This window comes from Rhododendron vialii, chromosome 11a (genome assembly GCF_030253575.1).
Source record: "Rhododendron vialii isolate Sample 1 chromosome 11a, ASM3025357v1".
Classification (NCBI taxonomy): Eukaryota; Viridiplantae; Streptophyta; class Magnoliopsida; order Ericales; family Ericaceae; genus Rhododendron; species Rhododendron vialii.
In genome coordinates this window covers 32119564-32135369 of record NC_080567.1, presented here as the reverse complement: position 1 = coordinate 32135369, position 15806 = coordinate 32119564, and the positions used below count along the sequence as shown (strand labels likewise).

The 15806-nt window shown below is 38.5% G+C and overlaps 1 protein-coding gene across 1 annotated transcript; it reads left to right on the top strand.

Moving 5' to 3' along the window:
* Window positions 1-6805: 6805 nt before the first annotated feature.
* On the top strand, window positions 6806-7537 carry LOC131307859 (uncharacterized). Its single transcript, XM_058334584.1, has 2 exons — window positions 6806-7008; window positions 7151-7537. The coding sequence occupies exons 1-2, from the start codon at window positions 6899-6901 to the stop codon at window positions 7380-7382; spliced, it is 342 nt and encodes a 113-aa protein (XP_058190567.1). The 5' UTR covers window positions 6806-6898; the 3' UTR covers window positions 7383-7537.
* Window positions 7538-15806: the final 8269 nt, after the last annotated feature.

The following is a 15806-nucleotide window of genomic DNA, read 5'->3' as shown; positions in this document are numbered from 1 at the left end:
AGTTGAAATGGAGTAGTGAGCAGTTTAGACGTCTTGAAGAAGCTCATAAGAGGGTTCAAGCCCTGTCCCAGTAGGAGAGAGAGAAAAATCATTACAGTTTGAAGAGATTTCTTCAATGCAAACAAGCTTAGATTTGCAAACTGGAATCTCAGAAAGTACTAAGTAGTCATAGCCAATTAAAGATGGGCAACCAAGCCTTATCTCTCGCGAAGAAAGAAGAAGAAAGATTCTGGAAATTGAGGTGTTTGAATTAAGGTTGCGCTTTGAGAACGTAACATTATAGTGCCACGAAGCAAAATCCAACATCGGAGACATGACTCTCGAGCAGGATAAAGCTATTGCAGAGCTAAGAAATGTTAGAGATTTTCAAAATAAAAGAGTCGTCGTTTTTGGTTTTGTAAATTTCCTTTGTTTTCTTAGAATGCTTATTTTCCTCTTTGTGAGCTTTGTCCCACATTGGTAAGCTGAGAGATGTTAGAGTGGTATATATTAGGAAACATTCCTAATATAAGTAACTAATGATCTAGTGTGGTACAGCCCTTTGGTGCTTCGCACCATACCGGCAGAGCCTACAGGTGCGACGTGGATGACACGTGTCACACGCGTGGCAAGTGAGTCACACGGAGCGGTTCCGATCGGGTGCAACTCGAGCCTATAGGTGCGTTGGTTCGTAGAGTTGCGATCTGAGCCGTCGGCCGCGAATGGGCTCGATCCAACGGATTGGATCAAATCCGATTGGGTGTGAGTGAAACAGCACACCAGTTCGGTGTGACTGGGTGTGACTGATCGATCTGGACCATAGGATCTGATCCAACGGTCAGATTAGATCGGGTGCATACCCATTCTCAATGGGTGCGTAGTGGCCTATAAATAGACCACTACTTAGCAGAATCCAGTGCTCATTATATACACACATAATCCGAATTTCTCCTACATCTCTTTCGATATTTTTTAGCATTCATTTTGCGTTCTGTTTTGCTGCAGAAAATAGAACACAGTGGTTCTCGGTTCTTAAATTCGTTCAAGCAGATATTCTGTCCGTTTCGTTAGTGCAAACTGAAAACGGAAAGAACTTCAAGTTCGGGCTTCGATTTATCTTGAAGGCAGGTTTGCTGTAACCCTTTGCATACCGGTATTGGTGGGGGCAAATACTGTCTTTAAGAAAGCGACATAGTCGTGACTCGAAGTGTATTTCAGCATTTGTGGAGGTTTCGCCAACAGTTCAGAATTGCAGCAGCCAATTTTCCAACAGGAAAAGCACTGAGAACCAATGAAATCCGGACTAAAGAAATGGAGTACAGAATTACCCACCATGAGCAGGAGAATCAGGAATTGGTGGGATCTCTTAAAGAGTTTTGGGAGGCTCAGATCCAGAATGCCGGAGGCAATTCATTGAAAAAGTTGCAAAACAGGCTTCAAGGTTTGGAGCAGTTGCATAGCCAATGTTCTCTGAATCTCAAAGTACAAGAAGCTCAATGGAGTTCTCAGTTCGAAAAGATGAACGGAAATAGAAGTAGTAGGCATGTTGTTTAAAGGGAAAAGACGATGAACTATAGGAACTGCAGATGGAATTAGAATATTGCCATTTTTTGTTGGAGGTTCGGAATGAAGAGATTTCATTACTCATCACGGTATTGAAATCAGAACTCTATGCAGCGTTCTCAACGCTGTTTAATGAAAAAGCTGAATTGGAGATCAGCAATGAAGAGACGGAACAGACATGCAGTGCCCTTCCAGAGGTTGATGGTTATCCTGAGTAGTAGAAAGAGGAAGGAAGATTAATACTAGCGAAGAGAGTTGTGTCTTTGGTTCATTTTAATATGTGGAGAGTTTAATGAAGAGTGTGAGACGCAAAATAAAAAGTTTGATGATCTATCCGACTTTCAGCTTCATTTGAAAAAACAAGTTGTGCAAATGGAAAAATTGCCCCAAAAAGAGCGGAAAAGATGTTTTGTATGCATCTGAAAGAGCTATTATTTGTGAATTGGCCAAGGAAATTCTAGTAGTCGATCAAATCGAAATTGTACTGCTGAAATGGAAATCTAGTCCGGAAACGGTGAAAGTGTACCTTGAAGGCAACCAGAAAGTGCTCAAGAGAGCCTTCTTGGCATTGTAAAAGAGCAAGATGGAAATCTAGGTTATATTCAGCAACAGATTGTCCTACTAGAATCAAAAGTTGCAGAAAAAAATGAGGCTATGGAAGTTCTTAAGCAGGAGAAAAAATTTGTGCATGCGATTTCTCTAACAAAGCCAGGTAGTAGGCAGCCATCATACGGTGGTGAAGTGGTCGTGATTGTTGTTTAAAGACAAAACTAAGCTCTACTTCTGACTTGGTTCCATGACATTCAGTTCAGTAAATTCTCTGAACATGTTAGTCTAGTGTTCGGATAAACTAAGGTGCTTCTTGAACATTGGAGTACCTAGCTTGTATTGACTAGGGGTGGCAAATTGGACCCAAACTCATTAATCAACTCATATCCATTCACTAAAAAATAGCCCAAATCCAACCCATTTATTAGTTGGGTTAGAATGGGTCCAACCCATCTAACCCATTTATTAATTGGGTCTTAATTGGGTCAACTAAAATGACCCAATAAATCATGAACATGACCCAAAAAAAAACCTTCATCCACTCTTAATTCTCCTCCTCCTCTCGACCTCTCTCGCCTCTTTCTCTCTGTTCATGTATGTCTCTCTCTCTCTCCTCCTCCTCCTCCCTCTCTCTCTCTCTCTCTCTCTCTCTCTAAACTACTGTGTCTTATTCACTTCTTTGCAATCCAAAAAAATCCCAGATAATTTATTTTGCAAAATTCCTTCGCATTTCATGGGTTTCCGTGCGTAAGATTCGAATACCAATGCTATCGAGAGAGAATGCGTATTTTTCTGTTTTAATGTTCGGAGCTCACACTACCATTAGGATGTAGAAAAAAATACTCCACCAAATTCTGACAAGGTAAACTACAATAGAGAAACAAACATGCAACGAATAAATTCTGAATAAATGCAAGCAACAATGGAACTACATCCACGGGACCGAAACCTGATTTTACTATCACCAAACAATTCCACAAATAGGTAACAAAGAGATACAAAAGATCTCACAAACACTTCTAAAGATTATGAGTTTCGGTCAAAAAATTATGAGTTTCGATCAAAATTTTTTACTTTTCCGATTCTTCTCGCCGAGACGAATCAATAAGTCACAAAAGTTACGCAAAACTAACAAATACAAAAAAAAAATTGAATAAAGACAAAAAAATAAGTTATTATTTCACTTATGAAGCCAAATCCACCCTAAGTGTATAGGGTAATTTGGTCATTTAGTAGTAGAGGGATAGTATGTTAATTTTAATGTATATGTATATTTTAGTCATTTAAATTTACAGGGGTAAATATGGTCATTTACTGTATATTGATATTTAAGTCATTTTAAATTTTAGCATATAGTAGTATGTAATTGGACTAATGGGCGGGTCGGGTTTATTTTTAAATAAATGGGTCGGGCTGGGTATGGGTAACTAGACTCATAATTAATGGGTTTAAATGGGTTATTGACCCATTAAAGACTCAACCCACTTACAACTTACCCATTTTGGCTTAAACCCGCCCATTTGCCACCCCTAGTATTGACTTTGGATTCCTCAAACGCAAGGCATTATACTCTTTTACAACTAATGTCCATTGTGATTTTATATACCAGTGTAGTGGACGCCCACATGCAATTACTCTTTTACAACTAATGTCCATTGTGATTTTATATACCAGTGTAGTGGACGCCCACAATTGATACATATATCGATTTTCTTAGGAATTTGCATCATTCAATCTCTTGCCTTGTTGACTTTGCAGGAGTTAGAGCTGCGCGCTGCGCAAAGAGGATCTTGAAGCTTTGTTATTAGTTGAAGAAAGAGCTTGAGATAGCGATGACTATAAAATTGAGTTTTTCTCTACGATCAGGAATTTTCATTTTTGTATAGGTTCGATATTTCTCCTGATCTAGTGTTATTTTCTTGGACTTCATACCATGACAGAGCGTACATTTTCAGATTGATTTGTGACAAATGCCTCAATAGGTTTGAATGCTCGAATAGTGCTTGACTCATTGTACTTGTATTTAGAGAGAGGATCATCAGATATCAACTGTCCACTTAACCATTTTTATTCTGCAATTCATCGTGATTCATGTTTCCACCATAGCCGCACCAAACACACTACGATCAAGCATCACTTCATTGGAGAGGCCGTGGAAGATGAAGAGATTCAACTCAAGTGGCGGACATCTTCACCAAAGCTTTTCCAAAGGAAAAGTTTCAATATTTCAGAGAAATGTTGGATGTTAGGCCATCCACAGTGGTATAATCAAAAATTAATTATTTTTAAAGTTAATAATGTTGGTGTAAAAGATGGCTCACAATAGTATAATTAAATTTAGCAACATACTTAGAAATAATCATTTTTTGGGCTCTGGATAACCAAAACTAGCAATATTTTTCAATAATCAAAATTTGTGGCCCTCCACGCCACATAAGTTAACTAGTTCCAAAATTTGTATACACGCGTGTTTCAATTGGTATTTTTTTCTTCTCTTCTTCGCCTACTCTATATCTTCTTCACTTTACCCACAAACTATTTCTCTTTTTTTCCCTAAAAAAGTGAAGCTCATATCTCTTGATCATCTACAATTCAACCCATCATCGCCGAATTAAGGTATTTCACTCTTCTTTTCCATTTCTATTTTTTTTCCCCAAAAAAATTCATAATATGAAGGAAGAAAGTCACCGATTTTTCTCCAAAATTAAGAGAGGGAATCGATATATTTTTGCAAAAAAAAAAAAACGTAAATGGAAGGAAACAGAGGGGGAGAGAGTGAAATTGTAATGGACCATTATTTTGGTTATGGACTAAAAGTGACCATTGTGAAGCTCAATATTGTTAAGCTTAACAACCTCTTAAGTGAATAATCGAAAACTGATGTGTCAATTTTTTGTTATCCTTTTTTGATTATACCACTGTAGATGATCTTATAAAAAGGCATTAAGGGGGAGTGTTAAAATTTATTTCTTGTTGGCCTTTTTATTTTATTTGGACCAAATTAGTATGTTTGTATTTGGGCTAGTTTATTTTTATTATGTTTTGCCATTGGGCTCTCTTAATTTATTAGGCCCAAGTTGCTTGTGTACGGAACCCCTAATATTTAAAGTCATTTGGAATGAGAAAAGGGCAAGAGAGCATCCCCTCATTTTACGTTTTTCTGCTGCTGCTCAGTTCCAGAGAGAAGCCTCTCTCCTCCCGTTTCTTCTTCTGTTTATGCTGCAAATAGCAGCCACGGTTTTGTCCCATTTTCTTGATACTTCTCCACTTAAAATCAAGTTGAGGCTAGGGAAATGCCAACAAACCACGCCTGTATCCAGACAAATTTCAAGCATGGCAGGTCAATTAATGCTACTTTTGTATTTTTTTTCCGTTTTTTTTTTTTTGAGAGAGAGAGAGAGTGTGTGCGCGCGCGCGCGCTCTGCGGTTGATGGTGGTGGTCAATGGTGTTTGTGGTTTGGGGCAAAATTAGGGTTTTGGTGGAGGTGGGTCGGTATCATGCTTTGTAGCATTATTGATTTATAAGCCACAAGGTGGTGTAGAGATAGAGCGTGGCCCGAATTGTGGAGGCTTGGCTGCATAAGTTGAAAGAGGTTGGCTTATTTACGCAAGCTTCATGAATTCCTTATTCAGGAAGTCGCGCGATCTCGATCATCTATTTCGGTTTTAGACGGTTTGGATTTAAATAAAACTTTTTTAGAGAATAGTTAAACACTTCCCTGAAAAAAGTTTCATTAATATCCATACCGTCCAAAAACACTCTAGAACGGTCGCAATTCACCTCCATTAACAATGGTTCACGGATCCCTCCGTTAAAAAGATTTTCACAAGTTGAAATCATGGGGGGTGGGTCTCTTGTATGTTGACAACTGACAAGTGTCCCTCTTTGCAAATAACTTCCTTCATAGCTCTTTGGATGAGTGTCCATAATAACTTGTAACTTCCAAGTAAGAAAAACCCAACTGCTCCTACCTTGTTCGTTTTACAATTTGGATTTTGAACTTTATCTCTGGGCACGGTCCCTAATAATTTTTTTATTTTTTTATCTCTCTCCATTCATTACTCAAAATCCAAATCCAAAATCCCAAAACGAACATGCCCATGCCAAGATTTTTATCCAATGCATCAAAATAATTATTTTATAAAAAATTATTCGGTGTATCTCGCTTCATGACTGGGGCTTTAATTAATTGGTTCTTGTTCCAAATTATAAAATTAATGTGGCTCATTAATTTTTAGTCCGAGAATCTCATAAAAATTGGCCCAATTTAATTAATATCTAATCAGATAGCCCTCCAGCACTGGCCAACATTTGAAACTGCGAGCGTTCGATTTGAGCAATTAATGGAGTGACCAGGACAATACCGAATTTTCACTATAATACTTTGTGCGATATACTAAAGCAAATGCTCATGGTTGCCATGATACACCATTTGGGAGATTTCTTAAGACATGGTCATGATACATATATCCCTCAAATGACCCTTTGGATTGGATTGTTGGGAGATTTCTTAAGTCATGGTTACCATGTTTTTGAGTGTTACTTTGACAATTACCATGTATTGGTCATTTTGATACTTGAGAGCATTGAAGGGGGGGTAAATAGACTTCTTGGTCTACCGCGCGCATAAATAGATTCCTTCTCTCTTCCCTCTCTTTCTCTATCTAACACCACAATCCCAGTATAAAAGCTATAGTTGATCAGTTCTACTGCTTGTGGAGAGCGGGAGAGAGAGAGAAGTAGAGAAAAGATTAAAATCCTTAAAACACTGTGATCTTGATTCGTCCAAAACCCAATATCCTATCCATGGCTGCAGAGACCTCTAACTCAGACTCTTCATCAAATCTCAGAATTATTGTCCAGCATAACCCTTCAGACTCTCAACTCTCTCAACTTGGTATCAAGTCTTGGCCCAAGTAACTCTCTCTCTCTCTCTCTCTCTCTCTCTCTCTCTCTCTCTCTCTCTCTCTCTCTCTCTCTCTCTCTCAATATTTATATGTTCATAATAACACTAACTCTTTTTAATTTTTGTTGTGGGAAAACCGTACCTAATAAAAGATGGGGTTGTTCTCCTGGGAAGTACCACCTGAAATTCGATGCAGAGATGACGTGCTATCTCTTAAGTGGAAAAGTGAAAGTTTACCCAAAAGGGTCTTTGTTGGCGGAGTTGGGCGCCGGCGATCTAGTGGTAATACCAAAGGGACTGAGTTGCACTTGGGACGTGTCCGTCACCGTTGACAAACACTACAAATTCGACTCCTCTTCGCCTCCTCCTTCATGCTCCTCCTAATAAATCCTCCTTTTTTTTTTGGTTGAACATCTCCTAATTAATCTTGTTGGTATATTTAGTCAGAGATCACTATACGTTTGGATTAGAAATCCATGTTGTTGTTTTTTTTATTTAAGTTGATGTTTATAAACATGTTTGGGTTGTTTAGACCATTAGATGTGGGGTGGAAGGAACTGAATATTGAAGGAAAGTGCTACAATACACACCCCTTATTTGGGTGGGAAGTGCTACAATACACACCCCTTATTTGGATGTGTATCATATGCACCTTTATTGAAACACACTAAAATGTTATGATTCCCAAAATGTTATGAATCTATTGCTAAAAAGTTACGAATCAATAATGAAAAGTTACGAATTTTTAGTATAAAAGTTACGACACGAAATAAAATATTATGAATGACTGTTCCTACAAGTAATTTTTCATGAGGTGGCACAATATGAACCACACAATAGGTGCATATGGTACACACTTTAAAGGAGTGTGTATTGAAGACTTTCCCATTGAAATTATGTTGAGACTGTTGGTCGAAGAAAGGGTAAATTTCCAGAAATTTTGAGTGCTGCTATAGGTACCGACCCTCCCCTATCGAAATCGTACCGACGGCCGCACCGGGCCGTCTCCGGCCACCGGATGTGTATATATACACGAAAAATAGGGTGTTTGAATCAAGTACCCTACACACTTCGGATGCCGTTGATTCCCGCGAGGCCCTCTCGTTTTTTTTTTATAGAATTTTTGGACGGCTCGGATCAGTCATCCGGTGGCCAAAGACGGCCCGGCGCGGCCGTCGGTACGATAGAGGAGGGTCGGTACCTATAGAATTATTGAAATTCCATTCATGCCAATATTGCGTGTCCTAATGCAAACTAAACTTCTTTTTTTATGCGTGTTTCTTTGACTGGTCAAATGCATTAAATCTAGAGGATGTGTTCTGTTTGGATGAGGCAGAAACGATGAGGTTTTCGCTATCGTTCATTGTGGGTCTTATCGAGCGTTCACATCAGTAATCTGAATCGTTCATCTTATAGGGTTTGCAAATTAATACGTTGATGCAAAAAATCAGCTTGAGTGGACATCAATATCTATATCAAAAGTTAAGTTTTATAGTAGTTTATAAAACAGACAACCTAATTCTCTCAGTTTTTAAAATTAAACTGTTCATGACCATTTGTTTTATATACCAAAATTGAATTTTTGATATAGCAATTAATGGCCGATCAAGCTGATTTATTTTTTACGTGTACATATAAGTTTGTTGACCCTACAAAATTAACAGTTTAGATTACTGTAATGAACGCTCGGTATGGCCCATAATGGATGGTGTGGCGGAAATCATGGGGTTCCCACCTCATCCGAAAAAAATTTAATCTTTTAAATGAATCATGAGAGTGAATTTTAAGGAGGAGAGAGAAACTTTACTTGCAGACAACTACAAAGATTTTCATTTAAAAACGAACATGTATGTTTTGCATATCCCAAAACAAAAACATGAACTACAAAATAGAACAGAAAATGTAGTTTATACTTTATAGCTGGAAACATATGAGCCTTTGCTTTGGCACTTGATCCTTCTCAAGACAGGATGGTCCTTTCCACGCCTTTTGTAGGTCATTTCCGAATCCGCGTCAATGATCGTAATCGTTCATTTTTTAGAATTATTGAGACCATTAACCACAATAAAAATTACGTCTATTGAATATTTGATTGATATGCTTTCAAAACATATATATGTTGCAAAAAAAAGTCTCAATTCATGAGTGTTTCAAATTAATCTCATTTTCCTCAATTTTTACGACACAAATGTTTTTTGACACCATGCAAATAGTTATCTGATTAACATGATAATTGATGAGTTGATAGTCTGGAGAGCTCTTCAAACTAAGCAATTTTGATTACTAAATTAAACTTAGAAAGGACTCACAAAAACCGTGGCCAAGACTATCCAGTCTCCCGTACGTCCTAAAGGTGTACCGGAGAGCATCCAATCCTTTCCTTCAATGGAAACTTTAAGTAGTGTTCACATTTCTTAACCTCAAACTATATACTCTGTGTCAACAGTACGACGAAAAGGAAAACAGAGGTGACAAATGGGCATGTTTGGACGGATTAAAATAGGTCGCGAGTTGAATATGGACAGATTGAATACGGGCTAATAATAGGTGTGTTGAAACGGATTGAGTCAAATATGGATCAAGTCATACACAAACCCAACCCGACCCGGTCCGTTGTCCTTCCCTTTCTCCGTTTTCTACCCGTCATACATAAAACATGTGCACGTCCTAATCAGACAAACTTGATAGACTGTACGTGCGAATTAAAGTTGGAGCAAAGCTCACTATGAGCTGACTCCAAAGGAGTTTAGCCTAGTAATCTTTCAGTAATATTTTTTGTCTTTATCCAAAAAAAAGAATCGCCTTTGTTAGTTTTTCGTCAATTTTTTTTTTGTGATTTATTGGATTATTTCATCTGTGTTGAATTATTTTTTTGTCTTTAATAAACAATTTTAATGTTTGATTGTAATTTTTTACATTTTAGACTAATTTTTTCGAGACGAATGAATAACCCAAAAAACAATGACGTAAAACAAACAAAGGCAAAAGGCAAATCGCATAATGAAAAAAAAATCTGGAAAGATTATTAGGCCAAAACAGCCCCAAGGAGTTTGGGCTAAATTTATGAGATTATTTGAGAAATTGTTTGGGAATTATTTTTTTCGATGAGACAAAACAATAATATCCACAGAAATCTACCGTTAAAGTTATAAAACTTCACATAAAACATTAATTTAGATAATAATATAATTAGTCCAAACCTAGCCGGAGATAATTGGATTTAATAATATTGTCTGAAAATTTGAGTTGGCTTGGTTAATTGGTTTTATCAATACTTGGATATGATGGAGCTGAAAGATAAGATGGAGTAGAAAAGTTAGTGGCAAGCAACTTCATTTTACAAGGGAGAATACTGAAAAGAGAGCTTTGGCTAGGACATCCATATTTTTCCATTAGGCGCCAGGACTTTTTCCCTTGCGTTCCAAAAATTCCCCCGCTTCACCTATCCCAAAAAACATGGCCAAAATCAAAAGTCAGACACGAGAGAGAGACCCATCCAGAGACGGAGGTAAATGAAGGCTTATTGGGGTCCCTAGGTTAGACAAACATTTTAGACTCATATTTTTTTGAATATTGTACTCATGGTGGTCCCCTAGGTTAGACTTTGGAGAAAGAAACTATAGAAACAATCATTTACACGTGAGGAAGATGCCTAGAACCAAAGACCACATGGGTGGCCCCCACTTTGAAATTGTACCCCAGAATAAATTAGGGGTTTCTTTTAGCCGACAAATACAATCGACATTCTTAAACAGTTGAACAAAAAATAATATTTTAGGGCTTTACCGCTTTAGCTGACGACCTGGCTCTCTCTCTCACTGCAAAGTTGGAGCACCCACCTCTGTTCTCTCTCAAGTCTCACATCTGGCTTTGGAGTCTTTGGACCGCAGGTAATTCCCCCCTCTCTCTTCCTTTGGAGTCTGGACAAATTTGAATTTTAATATATTTGTATCAGTTGTATAAACTATAAAGCTCCGATCTTTGCAATATTTTTATCAGAGCATTGACCTGGCTATCTCTCGCATGTCGCACCTGATTTGTACTAAAAAAAGATATGTTTGTTTTGTATTTGTAGTTTATTGATATGAGAAGGGTATCTACCATTGATGGGTATTTCAAAAAAAAACCCAAATTGTTCAATTTCAAAGGTCAATGCTGGTGAGATCTCATTGCCAACTTCTACAACTATTGATATACTAATAATTGAAAAAATTGACATACTAGAGGAAAATGCTGGTGAGACTTCATTGCCAACTTCTACTACAAGTACTGATATACCAATATTCGAAAATTCACCTACAAAGTATCAAAAAATTGAAGTTAGGGAAATTGATGTGAGTTTCTTGGAGCGTGATCCGGGATTACGTCAGTAGATATGTGACTATGATGTTAACCAACAAGATGAAATTCGACGAGCTTATATTAAGCTAGGTCCTTGCCAACCTATACTTCCCAATTATCCAAAATCTGGAAAAGAAAAGCATCTATGCAGTTTTCAATGTGCTTCATTCAAGGCATTTCCTTTGTGGCTTGAATATTCAATTGAGAAAGATGCAGCTTTTTGTCTTCCGTGCTTTCTTTTCAGCAAGTCCACTGGAACATCTGGTTATCATAGGCAAGTTGCATTCACAATTGAGGGATTTAAGTCTTGAAAGAAAGCTATGGATGGAGTTCGTGGTGGTTTTTTTAATCATGTGGGAAAAGATCTGAGCTCTTTTCTTAAAATTTGCCCAAAAATCATGCGAGGATTTGATGAATCGATCGCAACACATACAAAAGGTGCTAGATAATTTCACTTCAGAGCAAATTGCAAACAATAGACTACAGTTGAAGGCCTCAATTGATACAGTAAGATTGCTCGCACATCAAGGTATTGCTTTTAGAGGGAGAGATAAAAGTGCTAGTTCAATGAATCGGGGAAATTTTCTCGAAACATTACATTATGGTGCGTCTTTCAGTTAGAAAATGGTTGACTTGATAAAGAATGCTCCCAAAAATGCAACTTGCACATCCCCACAAATTCAAAAAGAAATCCTACATGTTTGTTCAACCAAAGTGCAGAAGGAAATTCGGGAAGAAATTGGTGATGCAAAGTTTTGTTTGATTGTTGATGAAGCTCGTGATGAATCAATGAAAGAGCAAATGGCTATAGTTTTAAGATTTGTTGACAAGTGTGGTTTTGTGTGAGAACGTTTTTTTGGGGTTGTCCATATTGTCTCGTCATAGTCACAATATTCAAAATATTCGAGGACAATGATATGATGGTGCGAGTAATATGAGGGGTGGATGGAATGGCATGCAAGCTTCGGTTTTGAAGGATTGTCCATATGCTTGTTATATTCACTGTTTTGCGCATAGATTGCAATTGGCACTAGTGACAGCATTGAAAGAAGTTGGTGTTGTTTATTATTTTTTCACAAAATTGCCTCCAATTGTCACTATAGTTGGTGCTTCGTGCAAACGTTTGAGGAGTTGAAATTGGCTCAAGCGAGTGATATTGAATATTTGTTAGCCATTAATGAGCTTGAGATTGAAAGTGGACTTAATCAAATTAGCACTTTGCAACGACCTACCGATACTCGTTGGAGTTCTCACTTGAGATCAATTTCTAGCTTCATAAAGTTGTTTAGTCCCACATGTGTTGTTTTGCTAAAAGTCCAGGCTAAAGGAAATAGTTCTCAAAGAAGAGAAGCAAATCGGTGTATGAGGAAATCACCACATTTGACTTCGTTTTTATGCTGCACTTAATGAAAGAGATTATGTTGATAATAGATTCTCTTTGCCAAGCTTTACAATGTAAGACTCAAGACATTTTAAATGCCATGAATCTTGTTTCATCTACCAAAGAACTTCTTCAAAAACTTAGAGATGATGGATGAGATGCTTTAAATTCCATGCAATATTATTTTGCGAGGCACGGAATATTGATGTTCTTGACATGAATGGTCGTTATATTGAGAGAGGCGGTCGAGCTCGCCATCAACAAGATGATTTTACTATTGAACATCATTATCAAGTGGATATTTTCAATGCTGCAATAGATTATCAAGTGCAAGAGTTAAAACGCCGATTTGGTGAGCATGCCATGAAATTGCTTCGTTTGGCTTCAGCTTTGCATCCTCGAGATACACATGCATTTTTTTAGATTGATGATATTTGTTGTTTGGTGGAGAAGTATTAAGGCCCACACGGTCGTGTTCATGGATTGCTTAATTTGACACCACTTGCAATGCCCCAAGCAGACTACTAGCCCAATACCGTGATTTTGATCCACATGGCCCAAAAACTTAAGCCCAAGGTACTAGTAGTAGCCCATAAGGTTTGTTATATACCCAAAATCATCCATGTAGACTTCTGATGTGGGACGGGGTGTTACAATACCTTAGGCTTAAGCTTTTGGGCCATGTGGTATGACTTGTGGATCAAAATTAAAGTACTAGGCCAGTGGCCTGCTTGGGGCATTACAGGTGGTATCAAAACTTAGGTTTCGATTTTATATTGCATTTGGCATTAAATTATGTCTTAGAAGAAGTCCAGGTCCCCGGAGTCCTATAGGCATGTAAGTCGTTATTTTATTTGTCTTTTTTTGTGTTAAGCTTATGGTCTGTTATATGATATCTTCAAATTAGGGAATGGTTCGTCCACGTCGTAATACTACGTCAACAAATGAGGGTCCAACAGTTTGTGGCCGAGGTCGGGCTACTTCTACAATTCGTGGCCGTGGTCGGGCCACTCCTTTAGCACGTGGTTGTGGTCGCGCCAATCCAATAGGCCGTGGGCGTGGTATTGCTGAGTCCAAAATTTTAGATGATGCAGCTGAAACAGAAAATGATGTTTACCCAACCGACGTTGCTGCAAATCCAACTGATCCAATTACATAAATTATTGCCAATGATGATGCACCCACAAGTTCTGTTAACCCAGCAGCTGCTTTTCAGGCCTTCCAAACTTTTATGGGATTATTCACAGGGCAGCAGGCTTAGGTGGCACCAGTAGATGCAAAAAGGTCTCTGACATTGGACGAAGGCAATATTTTTGATAGATTTCTGAAGATTAATCCACCGTCTTTTATGGGGACTGATAAACCGTCGGATGCTGAGGCCTTGTTGTTGCAAATGGAAAAGATTTTTGATGTGTTGAGTTATTCTGAGGCCCAAAAGGTGTCTTTTGCCGCATATAAGCTGCAGGGGGGCTGTGCATTGGTAGCCGTTAGCAAAGTAGCATTACAAAGACAAGCAGGATGAATTGGTTTGGAGCAATTTTAGAAAGGATTTTGAGAAGAAGTACATTCCACCCACAGTCAAGGATCAAATGTGAACTGAGTTCCTAAATTTAAAACAGGGAAATATGTTAGTGGCGGAGTACCAACATAAATTTGATGAATTGTCTAGGTTTGCAGGAGGTTTAGAGGAAAAAGAAACAGATAAGGTGTGGCATTTTCAGAAGGGACTTCGGCCTGATATTCATGGAAGAGTTTCTTTACTTGACGCTGAGTCACTACCTAAACTTGTGACTAGAGCTTTGACAGTAGAGAACAATTTGAAATAGGGGAAGATGAATGAGGTGCACCAATCTAAGAGATTTAGAGAATGGTGACAATTAGGACAGAGCAGTGAGGGTGGTAACTCTAACAAGAGGACTTTTATGCCAACGCAATCAAATGGTGATGGGAGTCAGTAGATTGAGTGGTTATGCAACCGTTATGGAAAATCTCATTATGGTTATAGTTGCGATGGCTCGCCTAAGTTATGTTACAATTGTGGACAAGCTGTCTCTGATACCACTTGCAACGCCCCAAGCAGACTACTAGCCCAATACCTTGATTTTGATCCACAAGGTACTAGTAGTAGCCTACAAGGTTTGTTATATGCCCAATATCATCTATGTAGACTTCTGATGTGGGACGAGGTGTTACAAATAGTCCCCTACTTAAGGTACCAATTTTCTGTAGTGAAGAAGGAAATCTTACATTTGCAAGATTGAGAAATGAAAATCCTACTAATACAAAAGGAAAATCTAGAAAACAAAAGAAAAAGAAGCTAAACGGTAGGAGCTCTGTGATTCTCTTGGGCAGTGGAGACGATCTTGAAGTAATGTGGGACGCTCCAAGTCGCCAGGGCATGGAACCTCTCCCAAGTAAAAGCAAGAAACTCCTACTCTTGCTTTCTAATATTGGCCTCTGCATTCAGCTGAATCTTTTTTGCAAGAAGAGGACTGAGTTGAAGGACCATCTTCTGGGCCTTCCTCTTGAATTTGGCCTCTTTGGCTGGAAACTTCTTCAACAGCATGTTGTGCTTCTTTCGAAGCTGTTTAGAAGCAATGGTAAGGAGTTTGAAGATGTAGTCTTCGTGTGCTAACACCCTATTATGAAGCTTGGACAGTTTAAGATGCATGAGTTCATATTCATGGTGGTCCTAACTGAACCCATGGGCAGCTATGTTGGATTTTAGCCACATTCGAATAGTAGGCAAATGGGCTAAGAAGGCGTTGACGTGGGAGGTGAAAGAATCAGGAGAGAATTTAAGGACTTCACAATCCCATAAGAAGTTCAGAAAGGGTACATGCTCTTCTAGGATGTTAACATCCAGAAAAGCAAAGGCAGCCAACAGTTCTTGGGCCTCTTGGGAGTCAAAGAGAGGGCAAATTGGGTTCTTGGGCCTCAGGCTGGCCAACCCTTCGAACCAATTGGGTTCGTCTGGAAGAGGACAAAGGGGAGGGGAGTCATCAACAAAGCCTTCTAGGTAATGAGGCCTTCGAACTTCATCCATCCAGTGGGAGAATTGGCTTTTCACCCTCTTTTGTAGTTCA

Excerpts from the sequence above, each read along its gene's own strand:
- LOC131307859 (XM_058334584.1), top strand. The coding sequence starts at position 6,899 with ATGGCTGCAGAGACCTCTAACTCAGACTCTTCATCAAATCTCAGAATT. Across the intron at positions 7,009-7,150 it reads GGTATCAAGTCTTGGCCCAA|ATGGGGTTGTTCTCCTGGGA; the intron begins GTAACTCTCTCT and ends ACCTAATAAAAG.